Source organism: Trachinotus anak, unplaced genomic scaffold (genome assembly GCF_046630095.1).
Source record: "Trachinotus anak isolate AG129_WGS33_773 ecotype Australia unplaced genomic scaffold, CSIRO_AGI_Tana_v1 ptg000002l, whole genome shotgun sequence".
In the NCBI taxonomy this organism is placed as follows: Eukaryota; Metazoa; Chordata; class Actinopteri; order Carangiformes; family Carangidae; genus Trachinotus; species Trachinotus anak.
The window spans coordinates 13663612-13683482 of NW_027273853.1; the positions used below are offsets into that span (position 1 = coordinate 13663612).

The window sequence follows — 19871 nt, forward strand, 5'->3', positions numbered from 1 at the left end:
CGGAACCACAAATGTTTTTCAATGAACCCTACTCAGAGACTTAATTATTATTCACATCATTGAAATACAAACATATAGCTTTTAAAGAGCACAAATGTGAATATTTTTTACATTTATTATAGTGCTTTATTAACCTTTCAATCAACATGACAAATGAAGACATTTAGTTGTCTGAACTGGATGACACTGTTGATGACGTGACAATAAACGTCACATACAACTGCAGCTTTGAGGTTAGAATAGGAAATTGCCATTTTCTAGTTTATCCTCATACACTTGTTTTGTCTGTATCACAAAGATTGAAAAAACATACATACATATGCATACAATTCCTAGAAAATATATTAATAATGTAATTGTAAACACATTTAGGGTAAGTTTGCCCTTGAATTAGTAACTCTAATCTAAAATTTTTTTGGACTCAATTTCTTTATACTTTTCTTTAAGTTAAGAAAACAGTATAATCTGTTGACAGCCAAATTCCAGGCCAAGCCTTGAATGGCTGAGTGAAAAATAAATAACAGTTGACATAATTCCTTTAAATCTCTCAACTGCTTGATCCCCTCTTGAAGCACTTTAGCTGAGAAGCAGCATATTCATCACTTGAATGATAGAGGTGACACTTTTACAACACCTACCAGATAATCTTAATTTAACCTTAATTTTTCTAAAAGATAAGTTAGAATAGCAGATACAAAAGCTTGCATAATTAAGGAGCCCTTATTTTGCAAGTACAGTAGTTACAACACTGCTGGTGTAAAATGTGGTATTGAAGAAACAGGAATGCACAAAAGTTTAGCCTTGGCTCTATTAAATGAAACAAATTATCATAAAGATATCATAAGATACTATATAAAATTAATTTGTTCCCTTTCAGTGTTTTATTAAAAACGTACAAGCCCTTCAGTTATTGCTATCCTGAGTTTGGTGTTAAACATAAACATTACAAAATATACCTGTGGTGTGTTGCCTAATATTGTTGTGCACCAGATTAACCTCAGTCTTTACAGATCTTTACAGCTCCAACTAAATGACACTAAATCCTTTTCAACACTTGCCATAATTAACCATTTATCTGCAGTTAGTCAGTAAGGTTTATCTTTACCTTCGTTATCATGGTTTCATTCTTAACTTGGGCTGTGCGAGGGTTACAATCCCAATCAGTGAGGATATCAGGCCGCAAAATCCAACCACTCCTGCATTTGACCGGTGAATACCCAACCTGTCTAAGGGAATGAAGAGATCACAAATGTTTTTCAGTGTGTCCAAAGCAACAGCCGGATGTGATTTTAAACTCTCCAACAGTATAAAAAGCAAAGCATCCAGCTGAGGAATTACAGCTTCAGCCACCTCAGGACTCTCACTGAGATGCTGATCCATTTTCTGTCTGAAATGCTTATCTCTGGCTCTCTGCATCATTAACTGGACAACTATGTAAACGTCTCTGGTCAGATTCATAACTAGCGAGAGGAAGTAGCAACGAGAGGCGTTTAGGCTCCAACGTTCCTTGTCGATATCGCGGATAAGACCAACACTTCTGGCCCAAAGTACATTGTCACAGATAAAGTAGAGGGCGCGGTTGATGTTGGCCGCAGTAAGGCACAGGCACAGCACTCGGTCAGAGAGTTGCATGGTTCGCTTAGCAGCCTCAATGGAATTTACTGTGTTTCCCAGCCTGAACACTGACAAAGGAGGAAGAAAAAAAGAAATGTATTAGAGCAGTAATCAATTTTAGTATACGAAATGTTGGGCCAAGAGTTCATAGGAATAGTCTGCTATCGACAGCAGAATACGGTTAAGCAACATTTAAACTGAAGTACAGCATCTTATTACATGAGGTCATGGTTAGTGCAATTGCACCAATTCTGGCTGAGGCTCTTCCTCATACTTTACTTAAGTTAACACGTCAGAAAGCATGTTATTGTAAAATCTATAAGTAAATCCTCCTCAAAAGTTCTGTTTTTAATTTGTGGGACCTGGCTGTTTCTTTCACCCACAGGCAGGCCAGACATAGAGGCAGTAGAGCCCTCTAATACAGAGAAGAGATAATTAAGTGTTGTACCAACAGAGAAAGGCCTGTTCTCTTTGGGCCAGCCCAGGCCTTGATACAGCTCTACTGATACAGAATCAAGAGGGGCAAGGTCTTCATAGCCTCACTTGCACCTTATCCGTCATGTAAAACTCATCAAGTCAGTCTGAAAATTTGAAATTCATACAATAACCACACAGAATTTACCCCAGGTTGTAAAGTAAAGCAATCTATGAGCTGTTAAAGACAATCTTAGGGTCATTAGTGATGCTGCAGGTCCACGTGTCGGCACACAGTGCAGTCTTGGGGGGGGGGGGGGGGGGCTATAGACTTCAACATAGCCACAAACAGTCATTAACCTGATGTCAGCCCATTGGCTACAGACACATGTAGGGCACAGTTTCCTGGAATAAACACTGGTATGGCAGTAATAGGTTGAAGGTTATGCAACAAACTCACATTTTGCTCATTTTAGTCTCTTTTTACCACATTATGTATGCGATTCTTCATTGACAGATGAAAATACACATCTTTCCAATGTCAATTCAAGTGTTATTATCTAATATGTCACAACTTTTGGTGATTTGTGATATCATATTGGGATACAAGTGTTGATATAACCTTTTCTTGATATTAATGACCATGGGGAAATGTCAGTTGGCACAGTTGGTTTTTGGCCATGTCTTAAAGAAGCTCTTTATTATTCTATTATTTGTCTAATCTAATATATTTCTTTCATCAAAAGTGGCAGTTTGAAACATTTTCAGACTAGGCTTGATGGAAGGCAGATAAAGTCAAACGTTGTTTCCTGTGACTCAGCTCCCATCTTGTTGGCCTTAAAGAGTGCATTAAAGAGCTCATCCTTGTTGACAAGATTAAAGAGAAACAGAGAGACAGGGTTTTTGAGCTCAATAAAACAGCTGCTGAATATGCCAAGGACTCACTTCAGAAGAAAGTAGATGATTTCAGATTATTATGCTGCAGAAGGACCACAGTGCTATTATATATTCAGGTGTAGGGGAGGATGGAATGATGAAAATGGATGCAGGCTTTATTTCACTCCATTTGTGCATGTGAGTTTCTAAAACTAATGATGACCATGGTGAAGGATAACTAAACTGACTTCATCAGTAATCAATAATTTGTCTTAGAACAATATTTACAAGCAGTAAAAGACAGAGAAAACAACTGGCAGAGCTAGTAGAGCAAGCTGCAATTGCATGTTGCAAAAACGTAAAGTTAGCAGTGTAATGATTAGTCAGTGGACAATAAATTCATCAACAATGGTGTCAATGAATTTATTATCAATCAACAAATTTTCAATCGTTATCATTGTCAGTCGACATGATATTGTTTAAGTCATTTATCAACAAAAATGGTGGCTTGTTCCATAGTCTCAAATGTGAGGACTTGCTGCTTTTCTCTATTTTTTTATATATTTTTTTGAATTAATTTTAGACTGCTAATCACACAGAACAATCTATTTGTCACCTTGGTCTCTGGGAAATTGTAAGGGGCATTTTTCACACTAATTAGGCTGGCAATTTATCAAAATAATAATCAAGGGATTAATGGAATGAAAAGATAATGTGTGCAGCCCAAAAAGGAGTTATATAAGCAACACCTTATTATATTTAAAATTTTGATTAATCAAGGCATGTATCTGAACACTAAAAGAGGATATTTGGACTTGGAGGCAAAGGATCAAAAGGCAGCAATCTTACTATGTAGTGTGTCTGCTCTTCTGCAAATATTACTGGGCGAAGACATGAGACTAACACGATTTTGTACCAGGAATTTGGATAGTAAGCACAGTCTTGTCTCTGGTATTTAATTTTAGATCCTCTCACACTATACATGCTCAACCCTACAATAATATTTGAAGAACAATTAGAATAATTCTTAATTATTGTAATTAAATTATTCCTCATTTTGTTGGGGACCTCATGAATCCACTTCGGGGTCCCCGGCGTCACCAAACCCCACTTTCACAGCAGCATAACTACTCGGGGGCCCCTCCTCCTTTATACTCACATTTTCGTCCTGCACTCATGTGGGCTTCCAGACTTTTAAGTTTTGCCACCAGGTCCTTTCTTTCTGAGTTGTTTCGGAGCACATATGTCGACAGAGCACATGCATATTGGGTTGCTCTGAAATATGGAAAAGGACGGAGAAAAAGTGTGAGAAAAAGTGTCAGTGAACACCTCTTAGCACGCCTCGTCTTTGCTGCACACGGACCGAGTAACTTAACTTCACATTTCTACAAATAAAATAAACCGTCGACATTTCAATCCAAGTTACTAATACTCTTACCTGAATATGCGGTCTCTTCCTTGACTTTGACTTGTGAATTTTACAACCGCGTCCATGGGTAAACCGAACAAGTACAGGTTGTTCTAGTTAGCCGAGGCGAGGACAGAGTTGAACCGGGGATGCGTGAACGTCGCCACCGTTGTTACTTAACTTGTCTCAGTTTAAACAGCGTCAGCAACGGTGGTTCACAAATCGTCGTCGATTAAAACTCAAGCAGATAATCTTAATTTTTCAACTTCTTTCACTGTCGTATTAAGCTAATTTTCCAGTCGCTTCAGTTGATCCATGACAGCTGAGCAACACTTACTCGTTTCCCCTCGGAAAGTTTTGCGAACGGACCAAAAGCCGAACGGGTTTTGTGGACGTACCAGCTCAGCTATTGGTTACTATGGTAACTTTTACGACAACAACAGTCAGTTTACGCAAATAAAAAGTTAAAACGTGAAGTTCAAATAAAAAAGTTCAAATAAAAAGTTCATAAGCACTTTGAGTAAGAGAAGAGGAGATACCCGCTTCTGAAGATATTAAGAGTTAGAATTAAGCAAAACGATGTACAATATGTGACAAAAACTATCACTGTACATTAATGATTTCCACAGAAGCACTAAGTCACAGCAGAAGTATTATTTTAATTTTACAGTAAGTCTTGAGTTATCTATAGAGGACTGCGTTTAAGAGTATGTGCTTTAAAGCTGAGATACCTACGTTTAAACGACAGGGGGCGACGTGGCAGTTGTTAGTTGATGTCAGAGATGTAAAGTCCAAGTATTTTAAAACCCATTTCAACAGTTAACAGTAACCTATATACTGCTGGATAGTTTAATTTATGGTACTGGATCATATTTTATAAAATTATCATATGTTTTGTCTGTGAGATCTCAATCTGTGTGTAAGGTAACTGAAGCTGTCAGATAGTGGGGTAAAACGACAGTGGAGTAAAAACTACAATATTTCCCTTTTCTGAGAAAATAAGTATGGTTTCTGGAAAAACCCTCAAGGTTATTTAATGGCACTAATATGAAAGTGTTTCCACAATACTGAAAAACTCTAACCATTACTACTATAACTTGAGTGTACACAGGTTTTTGCAGCATAGTGTATTTTATTGTGTTTTATTGATTCTGCCTGTAGAAAATATACAGTATATTGTGTTGTTAAAAAAAAAAAAAAAAAAAAAAAAGATTTTCTGTGATTAACTAACAAGTTGAGCTTGTTCCACAATATAGCCAAATAAACTACCAATGAAATGGCAAATTATCTCATTCTGAAGAAGGCTGCTCCTGACAATATACAGGTTTGTTGTACAGTGGAAGATGAAATAATTCATTTATCAATCTGGTGTGAACTTGACGAATGGCACCAACATGGCCAGCCCCATCACATTACAGCTTAAATGATGGATTTCAAAACATACAAATACAGGTGAAAAAGGAATATTGTTTAATTACTGAATGAAAAATCTATACTCCCATAATTGTTCCTGCCTGTCATACTGTTGCGTGATATGGCACTTTCATTATTGGGCTGCTAATATGTTTTTCCTCTATCAGGAGTTTGTCCACATCCAGTGTGTCAAATGTGCTCTGTCCAAAACTCCACATATTGATTCCAGTGTTTTGAATGTGTTTGAAAGTCAGGCTCAGCTGTAGTTTTTCCAAATCCCCTGGGCTCTTTGTGCATAAAGTCACTCTCTGTTGCAATATCAGCTGGACTAATTTCCATAGAAGCCATGGCAGTGGTGGGGTAGAACAAGTGACCTTGAAAGAAGTTATTATGCATGAACCCTTTTGATGAACATATACACTATATATCCTCAACTATAAATTTAATTTTTGAGGAATACACGTATAACCTATTTGAAGCAAACATCAGAGTATGACTTTGGATGATATCTCAAGGCTGCCAGCCATTCAATACAATTAAAATGAATTGAATACCATGTGAAGTAGGCAGCTCACTTAGACAGTACGTTTAAAGTCATTCTATCAGTACAGTACTTCCACTGAGGAAAGATAATTTGCAAAAAGTTCTCAAAAGACTTGGGCATCAACATTGTGAAAAAGTGTAAAATATGAACAAAATGAGTAAGAGGTAAAGTGTATATGTGTTAAGTGTATATTCATAACAATTATGGGAGTTTCCAGACATCACAGCAACAACAAACGCTTCTTCCTCAATGGACATTGTTGCTCAGTGACAACAAAAATCAGAGAAGAAATATTTTATCACAGAAAAATAAAATAAAAATATTTAGTAATAATGAGCAACTATAGAAATTGGGGGATTTTGTCCTTTTAGCCAAAGGAAAACAAAAAAAATCTAAAAGCAACTCTTTTCCTTACTAAGAAGGCGATGTCAAATTTTTGAAGTTCAAAAAAAGCTCTTTGGGTTTGGGAAGTTGCACTCAAGTTTCTTAATCTACCAAAATCTCTGTTATACCCACGCCACACTATGCCAAGTAATATGTACTTTTCCATAGACTTTTCACTATGTAATTGAAAGCTAGGTAAAAAACCATGTTCAATGAAAGCTCAATGGGTTAACACTCACTGTTCAAAAATCTTTCTAGTCTATATCATTGCAGTCTGTCTCATTATTCTTGAACTCAATAGAGATATTGTAGCACTGCAGTCAAAGCACTGCAATAAAAAATGTCTCAGCTTCATAATTGGAATAAGATTGGGTTTGGCCTTACATAACATTTGCTTCAACAAACAGGTGTCATGCAATATTTCCAGCAACTAACTAAGATGGGGTTTTTTGTTCCAAAGGGAAATTTTGTTCAAATGTATAATCCACTGATGATACTCATTTGGTGGCGAAAATTAATCTTTGGCAAAGTTTCACTAAACAATCGGTATTTAATGCATCTTTGTACACTCCCCACAAACCCTGACACATACATAGTCTGTTGATTCACTAATGTGCAACTAATTTGCAAAAAATAATATGTTCAACTCTCATTTAGAGTTGAACATATGTTATCTAACCGGCTGTTTGCTTTTCCTCTGGCGATGGCAATGCTATTGATTAGAGAGTGGGTGGTCTTCTTCTCTTCTTGAGAACCCAGGATGTAAACATAAAAACCTTTTTATCACATCCTGTCAACGCACTAGACTACCATTATATTTTCACCCAGTTCATCCAAATAGAATCATGCTGTTGCATTTGCGTATGATTTACTTGTTGGAGCACATTCAGTCTTGCCTCAAGTATAATAACTCTTTCTTGACCTCAATATTCTTCAAGTGCCATGTGAATACCCCTCAAAATCAGTCACCATTCAATTCACTATTTGCCAAAGAGGTTTCCTTCATTTCTTTATGAGAAAGCTCTCAAGTTTGCCTTATAAGGGTGAGAAGCAGTTCAAAGAAAACTAGGATAGAATCAGGCTGGTCTGTTTTTTCAAGCACAATATATATATTAAAAAAATAAATATGGAAGCCTACGGGAGTCAATCTTATAACGGCAATGTAAACTTGAAAATGAAAGTCCACAATAGCATTATATTTTCCACATATCCATGTGTTATTTGAATAAAAATAAAATTAATACATATATGGCCATTCTATAGCTAAAACTCAGCTAAAATTATTGGTTTAAGAGGGCATAAAAAAGTTCATGAAATTAAATGGAAAAATCTAATTACAAAAATCATTGTACTTCTAATTTAACTTCCTATCCTGATTATACAATATGTTTTTTGGGGGGTTAAAGACATTATAAAATGGTTTACGAGGGCAGACAACTGGGAGCACAACTGGGAGCTCAAAGACTAAATACACAAGGGAGGCAGGGATAATTGGACACAAGTGAAAGACATTAGGGTGGCAGACAATCACAAATGTGAGAAAAGAAAAGAAAGACAGCAAGTGAAACCACCATGACACACACAAGGTAAGTAATTTTAAAGCAAAACAGGAAATCATAATCAAGAGTCTTAAAGGGGCAGCCCAATCCCAATGTCCCCTGTAGGGCCTAAGGCTGGAACCCTCACACACTTAACTGACGTCACCCGGTAAGTGACTGAGTGCGAGAATCTGCAAGGTCTCAAAATGTTATAAAGAGGAATGGGACATTATGTTACTTTGATAATGCCAAAAAACATGTTACACACAATTATGGGTTTGTAACTTTTGATTTTACTTTTTTTATTTCCTCCCTTTGCTCCCTGTTTGTAAACAAAATAGTTAATAGGCTAAAGCTGGATAAGATCCGATGGAAGTATATTTGGATTTTATCATCATGCCATCAGACAAATAACTACACACAGTTCCGGCTATGAGTCACCAGGGAGCTGTATTTATACTGACAGGTAAACTTCTTTTTTCTAGTAATGTTAATCTCTTTTTCTTTTTTTCTCATTTTATCCAGTTTTTTTAATGCTTCAGGGTGTCCACTGATAACCACGGTAACTTCCTTTTTAACGTCACAATGCTATGAACTGTGGTTAATTCCTTCAGGCAAAGTCTGCAGAAATGCGGACTTAGGGAAAGTGTGCATAAAGGGCCCAAAATATCTACTGTTTACAGTGTTACATGGACACACTGACTCATAGGTATTAGCATATGTTCATATATGAGAACAAGGTTATTTCTGAGGTACATTTTAAGACCAAAAGCAAGAATAGATGTAGATAGATGTAATACAATCAATAGAGCAGACCAGTGCAACAGCAAAACCACAAATACAGCACATGCACACACAACAATACATTTATAGGCATGTCATGTAGACTTAAAGGCCGAAGGGGAAAAAGAGATAAGAGACCATTTTTAAAAGTGTCAGTGATGGGAGCAGATCTGATATTGTGTCAGAGGCTGATCCATAATCCAGGGGCTACAACCTCAAACACCAGATCTCCCACCAGTTCCATCTTCCACTGCAGAACAACTAAGAGGTCTTCTTCAAATGACCTCAGGGGCTTTGAACAGGGTTGAAGCTTTACACACAAACAACAGAAACTTAAAGTCTATCCAGACCAAAAAGAATAAAGGGAAGATGAGTGTTTGCCAAGCTGATGCGCTTTGTAACCAGCCAAAAGCCCAACAGCAGCTTTCTCTATATGGTACTGGCCCAGTGTGCAAAGTTTTGGTCTTTCTGAATTTCTGACACAGAGAGAAATATGTCAATGGCGACAGTTCTTTTGAACAATTCCGATGGGAATGCATTGCACTGGTAATTGCTAATGCTAAGGCCGTATATCTGTGAAAACTCCAACAATGCTGCAAAAGCAAAGAGCCATTTTATTATCTTAACATAACTTGACCATGACTCTGTTTGTAAAACAAAAATACTGCAACCGTGTCCCCGACACACTGAATCTCCTTCAGCACTGAAGAGCATGACACACTGCAGTGTATCATATTACATAAATCATAAAGAAAATCTCCCTTAATTGTGTCCAGGTCTATACAGAGATCATGTTGTACATGCTGAAGTAATACACAGTTATAATTTCCAACAATATAACATCAGTGCATCTCACACACATCATTCAGTAAGCTGAAGCTACAGCTGAAGATATGATTTGTTCATGAAAAGTGACAATGATCTGGACAAGGCTCACTGTGACTCAGCTCAGGGGTTGATTATGTCCATCATAGCACCTGAGGTACTGAGTGACTCTAGTCAACTGTATCCACTGAAAAATGCCACCACACATTGTAGCTTCATTGATCAGTTACATATACTGCAGACAAATCTGCCTTCATCAGGGACAACAATATCATCTAGACCAGGCAACCACAATCAACAAAGAAATTACAAAAACAATTATAACAGTTACAAAAGAAAAACATCAGATAATAAAGATTTAAAATTGAGCTTCAGCTTGAGAATATAGTCTATAGTATAGTTTCTAGTTAGTACTTCTCGAGGACATTTTCCTCAGTGTTCCTCCCTGAGGTCTTCTGATTACAGCTCTTAGGCCATCACCCTACTTTCTATTTTTTTTTTTTTTTTTTTATGTAACATTGTAATTCCTACAGCAAAAACTCTGAAACTTTGATATTTATTGGGGAATACCAATACCATTTTTTTTGTTTTCATTTTGTATTAAATAATCCAGCTGGGGATGTCTCTTTGCAATACAGTCTGTCTTTTCAAATATCTATCATGCAAATCTCCAACCCTCACTGGATATTTCTTTAGTGAGGCAGAGGGGAAACCAGGGCTATCAACTAAGTTCTTTATTTCAGTATTTGCTCTTATAATAGCCCAAGGTTATTTGAAATGCACTGTTCCTGTATGTCTAAAATTGATTATGACTCACTTTGTGTTTCATTTTTAGTTTCTTGTAATTTGCCTGAGTCTTTCTGTTATTGTTTTCACCTTTTTTATATATATGCTGCACACTGCACTCAAGATTTGACTGTAAGTGGTCTTTATTTGACTTCACTGCCAAAAAAGGTTCAAGGTTCAGAGATGTCATGTTTAGACATTTTCATGCTAAGGGCCAGTATGAACTATGGTCTTGTCATTTTCAACAGCAATTTAACACTGAGGATACAGCAACAAATATTAAGAGGAGGTATTTATTGTAATGTCAGTGTTTGTAGTGCAGTGTTTCAAGAGCTAAGATAAAGAACTAAATCAGGGATAAATCTCTAATTGCACATTCTTATGTACATCTAAAGAGGCTTTAACGTGAGGCAAAGTAATGGGCAAATCGGACTGATAACAGATTTAAAAGGTTTGGCTATTTTCACACACAACAAAACAACAACGTTGTTATTTGCAGCTTATCTTGCAACAGGGATATTTGAATGGATCCAAAGTGGATATGCAAAGGGAGACAGAGTGCCAGTCTGCAATGAAGTACCAATTTGTGATTAATTGCTTCACTGCTTTAAATCAGTTTCACTTATCTCATTCACTCTCTGTCTCTCTCTATGTTTTCATCAGCCTCTTCTTAGACTAGTCCTGAGGTCTTTGTTTTTAATGTAAAAAACCATTTCAATGTCCACCACCTAGTCCGAATATTGCTGCTATTGTTAACTAGTGTTCAACTGACTCCACTGCCAAAAATGGCAATATTCAGAGTTTAGACATTTTCATACAAAACCGATACAGAGGGCCAGTTTGAACTATGGTCTTTTTCAATAGTAATTTAACACATGATATTTACAGAGATTACAGCAACAAATATTAAGAAGAGGTCTTTATTGTCATGACAGTGTTTATATCTTATTATAAATTATGCAGACTGGATTAAGTCCTTGCAGACTTGTGAGCGAAGATACCATTGGGCTGTCATAAGTATTAGGAATATGGAGATAATCCACCCACTCAAGGTTAGAAAGCCACATGTTTGTGTGGCTGCACTTACACTTAGCAGCATATATATAAGTATGCAAATATTGACATTTGATTTTGATTGCACATTGGGAGTGCATAGCCTTTATTCAGGTTGGAATTTATTAGAACTATCACTAACTCACTAACTATCACGCACCAGAGAGGCCCCAACCACTTAGCCATCACTGATGAAAGTTGAATGGTGACACAAACATGGAGAAATTTTTAGTCCTCAATCATACACAATGATCCCAAAAAAGGCACTGCAATGCACCACTGACAAAGGAAAGCGTGCGTCAAATTCCTCAGTATCAGAAATTTTTCTCAAAATTCTCAGTTTGATAGCTGTTCGTCTACAGACCAACCAGTCTGAAAATGTTTTGTTGAGATATACCAGTATTGATGATAACCTTGATATTAAAAAATGATTGAATTGAATTGAAATCAGGTTAACAATACACCTTTGATAATACTGTGATGGTAGATTCATCTGGTTACCTTTTCACTATCCGTTAAGTGTAATTGTTCTTTTTGTGTACACTTGTATGGTTGCAAACTCTCTCTCTTCCTTCCTACACTAATATTTCAGTCTGATTAATTTGCCAAAAAAGAAACAAAATACAAAGTGAACAAAGTTAAAGATGAATTTGACTGATAGCAGTAATATCATTATTATTTGTATCAATATTGGAGTTATATCATTATGGCCAAGACAATTGTGTGAAAATCTGATATCGTGACAGACCAAGCCTGAAGTGATGTTGGATTCAAAACTGTTTTATTGCATTTCCAAAACATGCAAGAGAAGCACATTGATGACACAAGTTGATGCCTTTGACATGTCTTGTTTTTGGCTGGACCACAGGGTCAGCCCTATAATCTGGAATCTCTTTTGACTGACTGACTGATCATATTTCCACTACTGGTCAGCTTTTGGTGCAAACAAGTTCTATTACTGGGGTGTTTACAGCCTGTAGTGTAGCTAACTTAGCACACTGTTGCTAGATTTAGAGACTTTTTTTTCAAACAAGACTGGGTATAAACCTGGCACATGACTGAACTGTGTATGGATGCCAACCAGGGGCTTAGGGCTACACCTCTTGTTAGGGGAAGTCTACTGAGCTGCTGCTCAGGAACTGCTGGGGAGCATTTCCAATACACTGAGCTTCACCTCCATTATGGCAAATAAACTACTTTCATTACATGTATCATTATTACTAAAGGAGACAGAGGAATTAACTCTGTAAAGTAAAGAACTAGCAGATCTGAATAGTATGTAAACAACAGAAACGCCAGCAACTGGAAATGAGAAAATATGCTTAATGCAGCACAGCAATAAAAGCTCTGTCAAAAAATAAAGGGTTTCTGCCCACTGAAATGATAAAGGGCTTTTGAATTAAAACAGTTACAGATAGTGTTGAGTTTGTATTCACACATGATACAGTAACTTTAACACAGAAAATGGGAGCAGCTGAAAACAAGGCTTTGTACAAAAATTCTGCTGTGACCAATTACACATATCAAACAGAGGCAGTTAGACATAAAGACCTGTCTCTAATAAAAGTCTTTCGCGTTCTGGAGTTATGGTAAATAAAGGCTAAACTATTGTTGATCCAGACAGAGGCTGTGAGCTGCGTGAGAGACAAAATAAATAAGATTCTTTCTCCTCTAACTTTCCCTCTGAGTGATCATTTTACATGTAAATATAGTTGAAAACACTATTTACACTGTGACACTAATAACTGTTTTGTGACAATGGTTTACAAAACATCCATTGCCCACTCTCAGATTCCTAATGCTGTTTTAAATATTAGTGGTTAAATCTGATGTTAGATCTGTGGTTATTTACACTTATATCAGCCTAAGAGAGCTGCAACATAAATGAGATTTTATTTGTATTTTTAAATGTACATATTAATCAATATCAGTATCAATGGGTGATTAATTGAATGTGGATGTGTGAATATCATAATCCTTTGTTTGCCACATTAATTACAAGGACTTTATCCAAAACCCACTGTAAATTTCATTGAAAATCAATCCACAGTCAAAGTAACTTCTGAGTTTAGCACAAGAAACCAAAAATTTAATTCTGGGTTAGGGTTAGGGTTAAAAGCTAAGTAACAATGAAAACTGAATACATTTTGGCGGTCACATATGCATATGAATGGCAGCCCTGCAGAGCGCCATGAGTAATGCATTCATATATTACAGTACATATTACAAGTAAGCCACACAACACGCTTGGCTTTCTGCCAAATGATATATCCCTCTAATTATTATAATGTGCCTAATGTGAAATAACTGCCTCACTGGATCAGTCTTAAGTCATGTGTCTGTCTGTCTGTCTCTCTTACTGTTTCAGACACAACTGATTTTTTTTTAGTTGAGTTTCCTTTCTGAAGCTGATACTACAGCTGTACATTAAACTAACCTGTCTTGTGCACATGAGGTTAAATTTCATTGGATGCTAGGTGAAGACACTGTCTGTGGCAGTGTGGTGTCTTTGCTCGTTTGTTGTTTTTCCTTGTTTAATTGGTTTTAATGTAGTCTTTGATTGGTTCCTACTTTATATCAGTTTTTTCATTTCCTCATTTATAATCGCACATTGACAACAACTACATCCTTCCTCACAAATTATTAACACATCCTGACAACTAATCAGTAACATGTATTTTATGCTGTTTTGAGGTTTAATAGCCCACGTTGAGGTCAGTGTAATTCTAGAAATGTCAGAATGCAGTGCTGAGATGCACAACTGGCCCAACTTTCATTAAAATCCAATAAGTGGTGATATTGTGTGACACACTGACATATGAATGAATGAAGTTTGACTTATCTAATTTAAAAATGATAACATGTAATCGTGGGATACATTATTCCCCCACATTTAGTGAAAATTCAAATAATAAGTATCATTTGTGCTTTTTCTGACAGATTTTAAATATATTCTAGATATGTAATGTAACCCAATTTGCTGTACTGCTCTGGGAGAAGAAATCTGGGAGAAATAGAGAAATAGAGAATGTCATTTTGTGTCTGCTCTTTGTACTGTTAACTTTGTAATCTTCTGAATAACGATATTACAGATACAAGGGAGCTGCTGCATATGGATGACTCACATCATCTGAGATGGCTGTTTGGAAAACAGACTTTCACTCACTTATTTAGTGAATGCATTGGCATTCAGGAGGAAAACCACATATCACTGAGGAGTGGATGATGAGTATTGATCTATGACCAGCATAGGCTCTGTTGTATAGTAAATATGTATGTGCCAAGGTGTCTACTTAATTGATTCATTCATTCACTCATTTATCTATATCCTATTGAAAGTAAAATAAAAACATAGAAGACACCTTTAATATAATGAAAAAAAAAATTGAAAAAACTGTTTTGGTAGCTGAAAGTGGACTGCAAATATATATGTACTGAGTATACCTTTAGAAAATAGTTAGAGTCAGGCCTTATTACTTTTTCTCATTATAACAAATCAGTGGATTTTTCTTTGTTTATTTAAAAAAAAATACAGAACAAAAGAATGACACAGAAATCCAGGTAAAAACAAGAATTTAGAAAAAATACTACCTGTAATGCAAATGGTAGTTTGTTTTTGTTTAGGCTAGGAACTGAAATGTCTGTCTGCCAGTCTGATGGTTGATTGACCACTTTTGTCCAAACTGAAATATCTCTGATGGATTGCCATTCATCTCATCTTTTCATCAGGGCACTGATGAAAGGACTTTAATGATCTTTTTTCCTGCAGTGCAATATGTCAATAATACTATCAAAAGTACGAATATTTCCATGAGCCTCAGCTGTACTGTATTTTATGTTCTGGAAGATAGGACTAGACATTGTGCCCACTAAAGAGCTGTGCCCACAGAGCTGCTAGGAGGCCTACAGACTCTTAGAGTACATCCCAGTGCATCCCTTGAATTCATCCTGTTATCCTTCGCTTCTTTTTCTTTTCAATCTTTTTCTCGCACCTGAGTTCTTCCCTCAAGGAGGTATGGAAGGAAAAGATGTGAGAAGAATCAAGGAAACATCTTTTTTTTTTAATGAGATGTCCTTTCCTGGGTCAGCTGTTGTTTTAGGTTTTTAGTTTTGAGTTTTGAGTTTAGTTTAATTTTTGTTTAATTTTTTTTTTTTTAGTTTCTCTGCATCTTTCCCCATAACAGTTTGACAAACATCAGATGTCTGTGAAACAGCATTCATGTAAAACTTCTGTATTTATATTGTACTCTCTATTTATACTGTTCTCAGATCAGCTGAATCACAGTGTGTACATGGCCTTCACAGCTCAATGAATGCACAATGAAAATGTTTTCCTTGAAGCAACGCATTTCTTTTGTTGATTAATTATTTCCATCAATATGTGTTAATATTTGTTTGTAAATTCACAATTTAATAATCCAGGCTGCAATTTGAATGTTTTATAATCTGTAAAAACTATTTATTTGCCCAAATGTTTTAGGGGAAGGGGAGATTGAGCAAATGTATCTCATATAAGACTATATGCAGTAGTTTTCATAAATGAATGAAGTTAGTAGTTTTCATAAAAGATTAAATAAAATGTGATTATATCTGAAAGACTCGCCTCCTCTCTGAAAATATACCGTCCATGATGCCAATTAAAATGAAAAACAACAGGTCATGTGCAGAAAGATATTTCTATTGAATAAATTAAAATACTTATAGTTCTTTCTATCAAACAGACCTACAGAGCCCCTATTTTTAATTTGATGGTAAATCGGAAACACATAAAATCCAAAACTTGGGACAAATCCACTTGAATCTATTATTTGTCTGTCTGCTTTGGTAGAAAACTGCTGTGATGTTGTAATTTAATATCAGATCCGTCTGAGCTGCAATGTGCTGACAGCTCTCTAATGAAGGGGTGCACTGGATGGTCTCGTGTTTCCTCACTCATGATTCCCCAGAAATTCCTCCTTGCTCCTTCAAGCCTTCAAGATGGATGACCTGACCTTCTAAGTAAAGTGAGAATCAAGGAGCGAGTTTTTGTGAAAAATAGTAAAACAGCAAACCTACTCAACAGGGAACTGGGTGCCTTAATTTTCCATCAACAAGTGAACAGAATTGTACTAGACTACATTGTTGGAGATCTGCAGCCTTTGCGCATGGTCAAAAAGCCATCATTCCAATCACATTAGATACAGGTTTGCAGCCATCCAGACTTCCAGTGTCCCTTCAAGAAGCCAGGGACAGACGCTGCTAAACAAGGCATTCAAGGAAAAGATTTGTGACTTAAAGGCTGAACTTTTTAAAGTCAATGTTGCATGCACATCAGCAGAGTCCTGGTCTGCTGTCAACAAGGCGTATATACACATCATGATTCATTGGTTCAACAAAAGAAGCTCACAGAAGCTTTGCAGTACTTTAATGCCAGTGTATCACAGGAGCACACGTACATGATGTGTCTGAAAAAGCAATGTCAGATGTGTATAAGGAATTCAAAATCCAAACAAGATTGTGTATGTTGTGATGGACAACTCTGCAAATATTGTTAAAGCGATCAACTGTTTTGTGGAGGATGTTGTTGATCCAGAACCAGCTGTCAAAGCTGACAAAGCAACAGAGGAAGAAAATGAATCTGGATCTGCCTCGTCTATTGCTGCTGCTGCTAGTGAGAGCTCAGATAAGATGATGAAATGGAACCCGAACCTCTCTCGGCTTTGAAAGATCCCCGTCTTCCTCCTCACAGAAGGTGCATGGCTCACATCTAGTCTCTGTGATTCTATATTAGTGAACAGTAACTCATTTAGTGTAGGATGTGGCAACAATGTGTCAATGCTTCTCTTTTGAAACAAGATATTACCATTTGTGTCCAGATGATTGATTTGCAGTTCCCAAAGCTCAACAACTCAACTAGTATTTGGGTTTGATAATATTAGATGTCAGAGGCATCGTTTGATTTTTTTTTTCTTTGAGTATAGGGAGTATAGATCATTTGTACTTGTGTATTTTCTACTGCTTTGTAGTGTTCCTTTTGTACTTTTGTTAGAGCCATGGTCTTCATCGGGTCAACTTGGATGACTCTAACAACACACATTGTGCTCTTCTTATGAATCTACAGTATATCTACAGACGTAACAAAGTTTCATAAATCTTGCCAGCTTGTGGAGGACCTAATTCATACACAAGAAGTTGTTTTAATTGGAAAAAGTAAACTTTAAAATGCGATTAAAATTACATTTTGTCCAAATTAATAAACAACATTGCACCACTGTAGTAGTTTCCTAATGCAGCTTTAGTTACCAATCTTCATGTCTTAAAGGTTCCTATAAACTTCTACCCAGAATTAAAAAGACAAGTATGTGGCCTCAGTCATGTGAATGACTGAAGAGAAAACTGTTCTAGATGGAAATGTATAGCCTCCCAAAAGGTAGCCTAGCATTACATGCTCAAGATAAAGAAGTAAAAGTGAAGTAATGCCAGTGGTCGACCAAATGACTTCACCCATGCAGCTCATTTTGGGCGTGTCTTTGACTGAGCTCATTGATGCTATTTGACACCAGTCCAATCAGAGAATTTAACTCATCCTGTTGTCATAAAAATAGTCCAATATCAGACTCCTCTGTAGTCTGCCTTAGGTAACTATGGTCTGCACTAAGCTGCTTGCACAAACAACATTTAGGGTTGTTTTTTACTGGAGGACAGTCTGACCCAATCAAATGAAAAATAGCCCAATTGGCAGCAAACCACCCATGCTGGGATTTTCTTGCATTATGAATTTGTACATTTGTATCACATTCATAGAATTGGTTCTTATACTAACAATGTATAAATTAAATTATGTTTTTGACAACAACTTTCATTTTCTTATTTTGAAAAAATGAGATGCCATATTATACTTAATGCTTACCTATGTCTGAAAATACTGGAGTACTGGCACAATGAAGTAGAAATTAACTGGTTAATAGATATAGCCTAAACAGTCATTGTTTTAATACAGTTTGGGCTATTTTGATCACTTCAAATATGCATAGACATTACATATAAATTGTATGTTGTGTATGCTTAGTTTAATTTCCACAGCTATTACTTTGCTGTATGCTGCCTGACACGTTGCACAGCAGTCGGGCAAAAAAAATGACTGTGTAGAAAAAAGTCGGTGAGTTTCGTGACCATCTCCGAAACCTTTGGTCCATGCAGGAGCTTTTTTTTTTTTGCCTTTTTCAATGATACTATAATTGCTTGCTTTGGATGTTGCATACACACTTTGGTATACAGTAGATAAATAGATAGATACTGATAGATACTGGTGCCTCTGCTTTTGCTGTGCAGACCAATTTTGCTCTACTCAATTTCTGGTGCTGTTCTCGCCTGTTTTTGTACTGCATATTGATAAAAGTTTAAAATGAAATTTTAATAATATCAATTCTACTATAACAGCTGCTGTTACTGCTGAATATCTGAGCATGTATCTGTCACTTCTCGGAGACAGTGAACTGGAACATTTTGATTTGCAACTAGTCCATCCATAGCCAGACATTAAATCTATGATTCAGCTTCATCCGTAAATGTTATGTCACACAGCAACACCAGTCAAGCTGGAGTGAATTTCTGAAGCGATGTCCCTGTGACAGGCTGACTATCTCCTGCTAGGTTTTGGTTTAATAGTCACTCAGTGATAAGATGCCCCCAAGGTGGATCTGCCAAGATTAATGACCTTGTCATTTGCTGTAGCATGGCATGTGTGCTTCAGGTCACTAACGAGTATTTCTCTGTGAATATCAAAGCATGTACCCGTCATCCACATCCTGTCAGTTTCTACTGGTTCAGCAACCGTGGCCTGCTCACTGCTGAGAATGAGAGCAGTGCTAAACTCCTAATTTTTCAATTTATTTTATTTTAATTTTGTTTGTCTCAACAATAAGGTGATTAATTACATCAGTTACTCTTGGTAACCCATAATACTGGCACTCATTATGTATGATAAGCTGTATTCTAACCATTTCAGCAAAGCCAATATGTTAGGACATATTCACCATGGTCTACATTGCTTTATAGTAATTAAAGCCAAAGTGTGTTCAACTTCTAGCGCAATGAAATGTTCATTTCACATTAGATTACACTTCATTATCCAGATAACAGTCATCTCTCTTTAGGAAATGTCAAGTAACTTTTCTATGTTAAGCAGTTTTCCTTAATTATGTGCTGCATTAGAGTCGCATTGTAGATTAACTGATGCTGAACAATAAAAACA

The 19871-nt window shown here is 36.4% G+C and overlaps 1 protein-coding gene across 1 annotated transcript; it reads right to left on the minus strand.

Annotated features, from left to right (window-relative positions):
- Positions 1-101: 101 nt before the first annotated feature.
- Positions 102-4657, minus strand: pex11a (peroxisomal biogenesis factor 11 alpha). The gene is made up of 3 exons (XM_071499650.1): positions 4343-4657; positions 4064-4179; positions 102-1682 (listed from the first exon to the last, which is right to left on the minus strand). The coding sequence occupies exons 1-3, from the start codon at positions 4396-4398 to the stop codon at positions 1114-1116; spliced, it is 741 nt and encodes a 246-aa protein (XP_071355751.1). The 5' UTR covers positions 4399-4657; the 3' UTR covers positions 102-1113.
- Between the last annotated feature and the right edge of the window lie 15214 nt (positions 4658-19871).